Source organism: Microtus pennsylvanicus, chromosome 10, assembly GCF_037038515.1.
Source record: "Microtus pennsylvanicus isolate mMicPen1 chromosome 10, mMicPen1.hap1, whole genome shotgun sequence".
In the NCBI taxonomy this organism is placed as follows: domain Eukaryota; kingdom Metazoa; phylum Chordata; class Mammalia; order Rodentia; family Cricetidae; genus Microtus; species Microtus pennsylvanicus.
Genome location: NC_134588.1, coordinates 77,183,588 through 77,195,607, shown reverse-complemented (window position 1 = coordinate 77,195,607; position 12,020 = coordinate 77,183,588). Strand labels below are relative to the sequence as shown.

Here is a 12,020-nt window from a genome sequence, read left to right as displayed (position 1 = left end):
CCTAGAAAACATCTTCTATAGTCACTTGAAATATTACCAAAGGAGCAACTGTCAGACCCCAAGAGGCTGTAGATGATTTAACAAGTCAAGCTTTAGAACCTGGGAAACAGCAATTCTGTGTTTATAGTTGAGGAGAGACTGTGAGGAAGTACCTTGTATCATTTTTACACAGCATAGACATTAAAGGCAGAGTTATGATGGGGAGATGACCCAAAAATGGAGGAAAGGCTCTCTAGATAATCCACGTCTCTCCTCAGAGATTCGCCTGGGGAGTGTGGGGAGGAAGGTCTTCAAGATGTTAGATTTTGTCTGAACAAGAGGATGAGGAAGAAAGGCATGACCACAGATCTGAACGCCAGCCACAGCAAGACTTCAGAAATGGGATCTGTGGTATGAGGTGGCAAAAGGGAAGAAGGTTTAGAGAGCTTGAGAAACCTGCTGAACTCTGCAAACCTACAGTAGCAAGCAGGATACCATACCATTGTTATACAGCTAAAGAGTTCTTGGATAGAGCTATGCGTGTTTATTTATATTCTTGAAATATATACATATATGTGTATGTATACCCTGTTTTCACTGGATAATGAGGGCATAATAAATACCAAGAACATACTACAACATCAAACAGAACTGTGTGGGAACTAAAGCACAGAATGAAACAACGCTGGAGTCAATGTAATGTCGCTTTACTGCTGTGTTCAAAGGAAGGAACAGTGAATACAAAGGCGGTTGGTCCTGAAGTGGTGGTCTTCAGCTTCAGACAGGGGACCCGCTCAGTCCCGACCAGCAGCCAGCAGAGTCACTGGCTTCTGTTCCTTCTGTGGGGAAAGACTGTTTTAGAATGAAAATATAGACCCAAACGCATACGTGAGAGCACTGCAGCAATGCTGCTCACCTGACGGGAAGAGGAGTCACTGTAAGCCTGTGATCACTAATAGACCAGAAAGCCCTGAGGGTGAGAGAAAGAGAGCTTTAGAGGCAGCCAATGTTACTGCCAAACTTATTAATGAAGTTTTCCTCAACTCTTTCTGGGACATACACACACACACACACACACACACACACACACACATATCCACTTTGGATCAATCCAATGGTATTATCCTATACAATTTTTGTATATCTGATTAGGAAATAAAATTTCCATTTTTTTGTATGCAAAATTATATTGACAAGTTTCTGATTCAAAGTATTTTGTATATGGACTGTTTAAAAATGAAAATTAAAATGTCATTTTCTCCCTTGCACATCTCCCTAAACAAGGTAGTTTCTTCAGATACTCACCAAAGTATTTTCTTTAAGCAGATATTAGGTCAATGGGAAACCAACACACTAGACTAGACAGTGAAGATGTGAATTCTCAGTCCTGAAATTCTCAGGATTCATGGCTTGAGATATACCGTGTATATGGATAAGAGTTTGTAAATAAAATATCAGAATTTGAAAATAATAGTACTCTATATCTTAGTAGGGAAAGACATTAGAGAAAACAAACTGTGGAAAGACAAACACATTCTTATAATTATGAACTTTATTTTTTTATTTACTAAGCCAACACGTTCAGGAAAGAGACTTTACATCTGGTTTCCATAATTCCTTTACAGGCAAATTCTAATATACAGTATGTACTCTGAACTGGATTGTAAAATCAGTGGGGAAAACGACATTGCAGACACTGTTTCCGGTTTTAGTCGTGACTAAGTTCTCAAGGCCAGCATTACTCATCATGGCAATGCACTACCAAGAAGAAAGGGGGCGCCTTTTACTCCACAAGGTGAAGACACAATCTTTAATCAGTTACATAATTATAGAAACCTCATATTATCTGCCCAAATGTATCCTCTCAAACTGCTGCAGCAAAACCTTAAAGAAACCTGTGGAAAGACCAACAGAAAATAGAACTCAAGCATCAGAATCAAGAAAACAGCAAGGCCATCATCTCCAAGGGAAACCTTACATATTTATATTACGGCTATACTTCATTTTCAAATGTGTGCATAAGCATGCAGAAGTAACTACCCAAGTTAACTCAGCAACACGGAAGCTACAGAGTAGGATGGAGGGTGTGGGAATGGAGCTGCTGTCTTCCTGGCCTTCAGCACAAGCACAGTTGACCCCAAAGTGCATCCTCAGGAAGCTCGTCAGACTACTCTGGTGGCAAACAAGAACACCTGTGTCTGGAACACCATCGGTGGCCCGGAACCTTTCCAAAATGACAGTTATGGGGATGAAGTTGCCTTTGATACATTGAGTAAAATACTAAAAGGAACAACGGACATTCAAAGAAAACTTAGTGCTATCATGGGCAAAGTGGCATGCTGGGATACAGTTCAGTGAAAGGCTCTACAGCTTCCTTCCCACAGCAACATTTACAGAGAAATTCATTTCACTAAACAAAGCCACACCCACAGGAGGCAATTTGATATTTCAGGCACAACTCTAAGCAATTAAGCTCATTTAAAGTGCATATCTGATATTTTCTTTCATACTCAGACTTTTACTTACTAAAATGCTTAGTAAGTTCCCTAACATCTATATAAATACAGCGATCAGCAGTTGATATGCCTGAAAATACAGTACAAATGAAAAATGAGACTCCAAAAGAAAAATAACAGGTAGATGGTCTAAGATTAGAAATCATCTATAACCCTTTGTTGCAAACCTTGGAATCACCTGTACCTATACGAATAAACATCTCAGCCCAAACTTTCTTTGAACAAACTCAGGGCCACATAGCAAAACTCTAGCTCAAAAATCAATCGTCTGAAACGCATCCTGTTAAAAGCCAAATGAACAATTCTATATATTTTCTTCCCACACATGTAAAAACTGCCCAACTTCCCCTTGGCACTTGGAACTCGCCCACTCCCACTATCCTCACCGAAAGAACAAAGTGAGCTACGTTTCTGTGAAAGACAGTTGGCGGAGTGCTGGTTTACAGATGCACTCAAGAGATCAAGGCAGATGTGAGAGTGTGACCTCTGTTTACACAGCAGTGCTGTGCCCTCATCTCCACTTCTCAGTATTACTAGGAGCAGACAAGATATTCTTGCAGCTTTTACAGAAAACTGCAGGTAAATATTCTGTGTTGCTTGCAAATGCATCGCAGATGTCTTCTCTACATAATGTATTTGAAGCATACATTGTGTTTTAAAAGTATACTGATGAGGGATGGGGATGGAGCTCATTTGACAGAGTGCTTGCCTACCACACGAGGCTCTGGATTTGACCTCCAGTGCCACATATAATCAGGTGTGGTCATGCACTCTTGTAATCCCAGCACTCTGGAGATGGAGGCAGGCGATAAAATATCCAAGGTTATCTTTGGCTATACAATGAGTTAGAGCCCAGCGTGGAATATGTGAGGCTCTTGTCTCAACCAAAAACAAAGAAGAAGAAAAAAATATATAATAATGAGCCTACCTATGTTCTATCAAGACCGAGGCCCAACAACGGTATAGAGGATAAATTGGTGGATGCATATTCCTGCAAATTCATCAGGGAGAAAAAAATTAAAGGGGCCAAAGATTAAAATAAACAAATTACCGGAGTCAACATTTTCATCTAATAGACAACGAAGACATTTCCCTCAAACCAGAGGGTTATAAATAAATTTAAAAACTGAAACTTTCCCCTAAGGATAAGGCCAACTTGCAAAAGCACTTCACAAAAGTCTATACAAACCTCCAATTTAAGAAACAGACACTAGTATGTTCTACTGCAGGAGCTAGAGTATGATTGTAGCCGATACGCAATGATGAGATTAGCTTCTCTTCCCCACAAGGGCAAAGCACATGTGCTCACATACAGCTGCAAGGAGCCTGGCTCTCTTTCAACAAAGAGGTGCTTCTGCCCACAGCAGTGATGACTCCATAGCATCTGGCCTACGTCAGGGTGTCCTGAGCTTCAGTTCTTCACTGACTAAAGTGCTGTGGTGTGAGACTATGCTCATCCACTCCCAAACCCAAGAAAGGTTGGCATCTCCGAATGGCAAACTGACTAGATTGAGGGATCACAACACACGACGTGAAGACTGCCCCTGGATGACTGAAGCTTTCCACTAACCAACTGGATACCACGGTTCTCTTTGTAACCTAGTGACATTTAAAAAAGAAGCCTAGCAGCAGCTTAACTGTTTTGGCTACAATTACTTTTGATAGATTTTTTTTGGTCAGCTAATCAGATACTGATCCTGTAAGGTTATTTGTCTGAAAAATCTTAATTTGATTTAAATGACCAGCCTAAAGATGGCATGCCTTGGACAAACGTAAGGTAAATTTATCAACTGCTTGAGAAATGGTCAGCAGCAGGGGTACCCGGGTTTCTGTAGCCCCACAGCTACCTTCTGCAGCAATCCTTCAGGAAGAACAGCTTCCTAGCTACAGTTTCATCCTCCCCCACCAAAAAAAAATCTACTTTTCAAGAAACCTTCATTCAAAATAGAAGAGGGAAACTCAGGAAACCCAGAAAAGCAACTTATCATGATATTCTTAAATTTATATATATATATTTTCTCAAAGTGTTTTAACTCATTTTTATAGAAAATAAGCTTTAAATTCCTCTTATATCGCATCAAAATTTTGTGCAAATATTTCAAGTCCATTATTCCAGTCTTCAGATATTAGCAAATAGCCAAAAATCAATACAATTATTACAATAAAAACTTAACTTTAAATTTTCCATGTATGTTGTGGAAATTTAAAGTAATATGATGGATCTACAAGTTAATAGGGTTTAAAACTCAATTACCAGCAAAACTCTAGCACCAACAGAGGTTACAACTAATATACCCTTAGGCATCTCAAGCTCTCCAAATTTACCCAGTAGCAATGTAAGCATATAGTACATGTGTGTATGAAATAAGGTGTTATAACAACATCTATTTGGCTTACATAAAATAATGAAAACTGTCAGCCTGGGAAATTTGTCTGAAAAAAAAAGGAGAAACAGTAGGACTATATTATTGATCCTAGAAAGGAGAGATAAAACTTATAAGGATTCCCCCATTAAAAGCCTGGTCTTTATTCATTGTGGAGATTTTGCATAGACCACATAAATATACAAAACACTGGCCAGAACCCTGCTTATGGACAATCATCTTCCATCATCACTATGGATCTTTAGTTCAAATAGTAACCATATTCACAGTAAGAGTAAGCAAAGGGTGAGGTTTTAATAACCAGTTATGGGCCACAACAGGACTAAATTAGCAAAGTACATGTGTTGCCTGGTAAATGGAATATTGACTTTTCTGGTGTGCAGAGAAGGGGCTGGATAGTATGACTTAGCCTCTGAGATGGAGAAGTAAACTTGTGTTTACCTGAGACAAGAATGTGCAAATGGTATAAAGTTCAACTAGAATAGAAAATGGAAGAGCCAAACTAGTAGAAGCTTCTGAGTTTTAATTTTAAGATTTGCTGTAATGGAACCTCCAACATAGTAATAAACTGCACATAAAGCTATCATAGAGCAGACTGTTTTCGAAAGACAAATTGGCAGGTGATGGCTATGCACTTAATGTATCTTTGGTTTAGGAAGACGAGAATATCGATTAGAGGCCACACAGTCCCCAGAATGCAAACTGCTGTGTGGATTCTGCAGTTCTTTTGGTCGTGCTAATGGCCTTGGGATGCTTGTCTTGGCCTGGAAGTTTTGAGGCTCTAGTTGGGAATTGCTGATTTGTTTTTGTTTCAAAGTGCCAGAAGGGGGACGGAGTTTAGATGTTTTCAGATTCAAATTGTTTGCTAGATTGTTTTGATTAGACGTTGGCTGATGCTTTGAATTACATAGTGCAATTACTGGTGACTTCTTACATGTGGAAGTCCGACGTGGTGATGAATCAGAATCTGGAGGTGCCAAAGAACTCAAGGTGGATGGCTTTAAATGCTTGGACTTGGGCTGAGGAGACTGGTTTCTTCCAACCCTCTTAGTCTGGTCCACTGTACTTGACTGGGAAGGTGTCTGAGGAGGAGTAGGTACAAACTGCATGTCACTAGTTTGATTCTTTGCCAAATGATGCGGCTCTTGAGCATTCACAGTCATGCTCAGGCTCGTTTCAGAAGGTGTGTCCTTCACCACATCCACTGTGAACTGTGGGCTTGGCGACAAAGGACGCTCTTCCAAATCATAGCTGTTTTCTTGTTGCAAGCCATGTGCAAAGCTTTCATCTGGATGTACACCATCCTGGCACATGCCTTGGACTCTGTGTTCACTGTGGGCCTCGGTATGTTGTGGCTTTATTAGTTTTCCCTGGGCGTGGTCTGTAGATCTGGGATGGCTGCTGGAAGGCTGTAGTACTTGAGGCTGTTAAAATAAAAAAAAGTCAATAATTTATATTAGAAATTTACTCAGAATGAATGCAAGTACAACTGCACTTACGCAAATTGACACCTATTATATTTTAATATGGAAAACATGATTTTTTTAAAGTAAAGAATGAATTGCAGAATCCAAGCAAACTCATGATACATATCAAATGAAAAGGCAAACAAAAATGATACAGGCATCAAACACCGAACAAAATCCAAAATTAAATGGGACAAAAGAAAGTCTTTAAATATTTAATGAATAAAAAAATCCCTGCATCATTAGATTTATCATCTTCAACATTATCTACAGGACTACAGAGGAAAATTTCATTAGTGTTTTGATTCAATGTCCTTAAGTGGCGCTTACATTTAATGGTAAACTTCAAGATATTGTCTGCTTTATTTTATGCACATCATTGTTTTGCAGGCATGTGTATATGTGCACCAAGTGTCTCTTGTGTCCTTGGAGGCTAGAATGGGGTATCACTTCCCCAGAACTAAAGTTACACATGGTTGTAAGGTGATTGCTGGGAACTGAACCCTGGTCCTGTGCAAGAGCAGTCAGAGCTTTTAAACAATCATTTCTCCAGCTATTATGCATTTTAAAGTTCATTTTTATGCATGTTGCCAAACGCTATATCTCTTTTACCAAGAGATATACAAGGTTTAGTAAAGACTACCATGTTAGTTTACGTGAAATTCTAAAGATTTACACAAAAGTGTCCAATACACTTAATCCAGTACATGCACAGCACTAAATTCAACCCTTAGAGGCCCCAGTCACTCAACAATTTTCTCAGGGACAGCTGAGAGAGCATAAACATGCAACCACCTGGAACTGAAACCAAAGCACAGCAGCCAAGTTCTCAAGGCCTTGCAGCTTTGCGTGCCCTCAACGGATTAATATGATACTAACTATACAAACTCGAGAAAACATGTGACTCCTTTCTTTGGGTTATCCAGTAAAAAAAAGTACAAAGTGACATAGGAGTCAGTTAATAACGATCATTTCCTCTCCCATATACCTACTTCCTATTTAATATTTTGGGCTAAAATTTCAAAAACTTTGGGAATGAAATGTGGATTTTTAGCAGATCCTTTTCACTAATAAAAATACTTTTTAACTATGCTAACCTACACGGTATCTCTCACATTTCTGCTGAAGGGACAGACCTAATCGACTGCATCTTTGTGTTCTTTTACCCCTTGACTAGCAATAGAAGTGGCTGCCCAGGGTCAGCAGTGAGAGACTGAGTGGCATAGCTGGGAGTCACTGGGAACAGGATCACCACTCAGCAGGGATGAATGAGGGCTGACCAGGGCTCTAAAGTGGGCAGGAGGATTTATAAGATATCTTGCCAGTCAACATTCCAGCATGGAGGAAGGAGGAGCTAGCTATGCACAGCTGATGGCTTTGGGAGAGCACTTGTCTGTATTCTTTAAGGGGTATTGCCTCTGCCAGTTAGCTAAGCTCCAGTGGAAAACCCTACACCAGGGAGAACATGGGAGACAAAAACTGGATGAGGTTATTTTATTTTTAGTCTTTAAAAAGAATACAATGTTGGGAGGGGATGAAGAGGTAAAAGTAGATCTCGGAGTGCTTAGTGGAATAAATGAGGAGGTGAGAATGGTCAAACCACATTGTATGCAAATAAATTCTTTAAGAATAAAAATACTATATTTAAAAGGCAGAACAATAATCAAAACTAAACTGTACAGAAAAATGAATGTTAACATTAACTCTAGCTCTAGAATGTTTAAAATAAAGCTAGCCCAATTGCTGCCTAATGCTAACTATCCAGACTTCAAAGACAGTGGGCATTTTTCAATACATTACCATGGAGAAGGATGAACTGTCCTTAAAATTGAAAGGCACTAAAATATCATCAGTAACTAATTCAGTAGATTCTACTGAAGGTAAAAGCAATCACAAACATCAAAAATACTGAAGGAAAGATCAAGCAGGGCCTTATTAAGGCAGCAGCCTGGAGAAGAGCAGCACTACCGGTCAAGGGCACCGTACTTGTTCTCTCCCTTCACCTACAGAGTACTTTTCCCACATCCGTTTAAAAGATCTTAAAGCAATCTAAGAATTGAAACTATCAGTGACAATTTTAAAAGACAATTTTTTTTTGGTATTTTGAGACAAGGTTTCTCTGTGTAACAGTCCTAGCTGTCCTGGAACTAGCTCTTATAGACCAGGCTGGCCTCCAACTCACAGAGATCCACCTGCCTCTGTCTCCCGAGTGTTGGCTGTTTCCCGAGTGTTGGGATTAAAGGTATATGCCAGCACTGCCCGGCTAAAGATGACTTTTCTGCAGTATGTCTATGGCCCTAGAAATAAAAAGATGCTACTAGCCTGCAAAAACATTTTTTTCTTATTAAGGCAAAGTAACCAGAGCACCAACCTTCCAGAAAAGGCTCACTGTGATCTGAAGGTGACACAGCCATTTGCCCTGCTAATTATTCATATTCTCCACTTCTCATGGAGAAACACAGAATTGGGAAGACCTGCTGCATATATTCAACATAACAAACTCCATTTACAAGACTGACAATCGGAAAATGGCAAAGCTGCTAAGAATATACAATGTTCAGTCTTCTAGCTCCATGTCATGATAATAGGCCGAACCTCTAAACTTCAAATGAGCCACCCCAATTAAATGTTTTCCTTATAAGAGTTGTTGTGGTCATGGTCTCTCTTCACAGCAATAAAACCCTAACTAAGACAGAAATTGGGACCAGGACTGGGGTATTTCTGTGATAAGCCTGATCGTGGTTTTGTTTAGAATAATATAGACTTTGTGTTAGGAAACCAGTGGAATGCTTTAAGCACTACTTAATGGGGCCATACTAGTAGGAGCATGGAAGACAAAGGTGCTAAGATTTATTTGAATTGCCAGGGGCTCACTCAAGAAGTTTCAAAGGAGAAGAATTTTAGTATGCTGCCTATAGCTCTTTCTTGTGATACTTGGTGAAGAAAGTGGTTGCCTTTTGCCCTTATCCAAAGAGTCTGCCTGAGGCTAAAATGAAGAATTTTGGATTAATTCTCTTGGCAAAAAAATTCTCAAAACAATCTAGTGCAGACTCTATCGTGGGGATATTAGTGGCAACTCTAATGAAGATTTAAAATGAAAAGAAGCAAGTTGAGTAGGGGTAAACTACAAAATGTAAATTTTGAGAAGAAAAAGAGCACTAGAACATGGACTAGAGCTAACTCCTGTGTTCAAGGAGATAAATGATAAATGTATTAAGAAATGGAATCAATGGAGTGGTAATATCAGGGCTAGATCCCACGCAGCTAAGATTCCTATTTGAGGAAAAAGAAACTAAAGTAGAGTGTGGGGTTGCCAGGTAGATAGGAAGAGGGAATTCTAAGATGTGAGCTGGGACAAGGCCATGGCTAACAAAGAACTTGATGCTCTGTCCTTTAGATGCCATGAGAATGTGGAGAGAACACTGCTGGGAGAACAGGCAAGGCTGGTGCCTACAGGAACTTGCCAAGCTATGTAATGCTAGATTATGAGAGCTACTGAGGAATGCTAAGCAGGTCAGAGGATACAGAGTGCTTCAGGAGCTCACTCTGATGGAACCAGTGAGAAATTCAATGAGGGGAAGAAACTCTAAGGAGATGTAGTAAGCTACCATCAGCCCAAGTGAGCAATCACCAACAGCTCAAATAAAGCTTTAAGTACTTTGGGGGAAGAAGACAGGACAAACAGATATGAGGGGAGGAAAATTCACAGAATTTCCTGTCATCTGGGCAAGGTATCTGGAAAAGTACCTACTAGTCCATGCATTTCATGGCCTTAGCAGCTTACACGACTCATAACATAAGGTAACAAACACCCAAGAACCATTGGGGGATTCAGGAAGCCTCCTGTAGTCACAAATTAGTGAGGCTTAGTACCTTGGAACTTGTGGAGGGTCTGTTAGGACAGTTCTGAAATCCAGACCAGTATCCAGTGCTCTAATAGGACTCAGCAACTGCAAGTCTCACATAGGAGTTTTAGATAAATACATGTCACCATACCATTCTACATATTTTCAGGTCACATGGTGAAATGTGAGCAATAGGCACTACTCAGAGACTGCAAAGGCATGATGTTCATCATCAGTGATAACCTCAGATACCTATCTAGACTGCTTACAAGGATAACCCGGACCATGGAGCTCCTCATGCGAGCACACTCACACTTCATTTTCCATTGTAGGATTTGTCACACAGTGATGATTAAATACACGCTTGCTATAAAAATGAGCAAGTGAATATTAGCTGTGTATCCAAGAATGATTCAACTGGCCATAAACTAGCAAAGAAGATTGGTTAGATCATTAACAGATAATTAATGATTAAATAAAAATCAACCTCTAAAAGTTAAGGAACAAATAATTATGGATAATAGGAAATACACCTTTTCTTAAAATGTTTGATTTTATTACATATGAACTTCAACAGAAATATCTTTCATAATGACCTATAAGCTTAGCCATCAAGTGCTTTTTCTACTTGAATAGGCATTTCTGGCTCAGAACACTGGGAAAACTATCTCAACAGGTATTTAACTGTTTCCCTATTCCAGTAGCAACAGTATAACTATGCGTGCAAACCTCTTAAGCACCGGACTTTTTGACACACATCACCTATGACAATTAGAAAGTTAAGCATGAAAAGTTCAAAGTATGGCTCTTTTATAACTGGGCCTGGTAGAATAGTCAAGCTATCTATCATATGAAAATAAATTAGTTGCTATAGAACATGAGGTTTCTAGGTTTAAATGCATAGTTAAATAACGTTTATCACGGTTATGTGTTCTAAATCAACAGCAGGCATATATGGCCGTTATGGCGAAGTGAAGATTCCTTCAATTTCTTCCTGGACAGAAGAACTGGATTTAGAACATAAAAAGTATTAAAACTTTCCAGAGAATTACCATATGGCTCCATGATAGAGTTAGTCAAACACAGTATTAGATTACCTAGCATCTATAATCAGACTGATCTAAGTCTGAGTTCTGGATCTAATCCTTACAATCAGTGAGATACTAAGCAAATGATCACAGTGCCCTGAAGTGGAATTTCATAAATAATAGCAAGTCTACTAGGTCTAGCTAGGCTCATCAACTGCACAAAGGGTTTTGGTACTCACAAATATTGGAAAAATCACAGACAGGGAAGCAGAGGCTCCCTTCTGCCCAAGGGCAGAAACCACAATTCTAAGTTTGAACACAGGTGAACTACTTTTCCTGAGACTTTGAGTGGAAGGTTTTAGCACAGACACTTAATGAAGTAAAGTTCAAATTTCACTTTCAGCAAGTGGCAAAGGTCCCTTTTAAACCATCCAAAAATTGACAATGCAGCACTAAAATGTATTACTATTGTAATACTTGGGTACTAGTTATAAATTCCTGGGCTTTCATAATATGCAGTTTAATAGATGATTATCTTAACATTTTATAAGCAAGAAATCCACACATAGTTCCTATATGGTTCTTAGTTGACTCCCCACCAGACACCAAGCCCCAGCCTGTTGGTGGAGCAGTCTCTCTGGACAGAGCTGGCTGCACAGTGACCACTGGAGGGAACCCTCTCTCATTCCACCCCAGAGGTCTCTAGAATTATCATGTTGGGTTTCATAAGCATCCTTCCCTTCTAGTCACTAGCAAAAAAAAAAAATGGCAGCAAAAAAACCAAGTCCTCAGTAAAATGTTT

The 12,020-nt window shown here is 39.5% G+C and overlaps 1 protein-coding gene across 8 annotated transcripts in view; it reads right to left on the bottom strand.

Annotated features, from left to right (window-relative positions):
* Nucleotides 1-1,513: 1,513 nt before the first annotated feature.
* The window catches only part of Ccser2 (coiled-coil serine rich protein 2), a 110,022-nt gene continuing 99,515 nt past the window's right edge, over nucleotides 1,514-12,020 (bottom strand). For 4 of the 8 annotated variants that reach the window (XM_075988688.1, XM_075988685.1, XM_075988690.1 and 1 more), the window contains one exon: nucleotides 1,514-6,303. In XM_075988688.1, the coding sequence (XP_075844803.1) occupies nucleotides 6,240-6,303 (64 nt within the window). In that variant the 3' untranslated portion in view covers nucleotides 1,514-6,239. The remainder of the gene's footprint in view (nucleotides 6,304-12,020) is intronic. The other 4 variants (XM_075988687.1, XM_075988689.1, XR_012912089.1 and 1 more) reach the window with 3 other exon arrangements.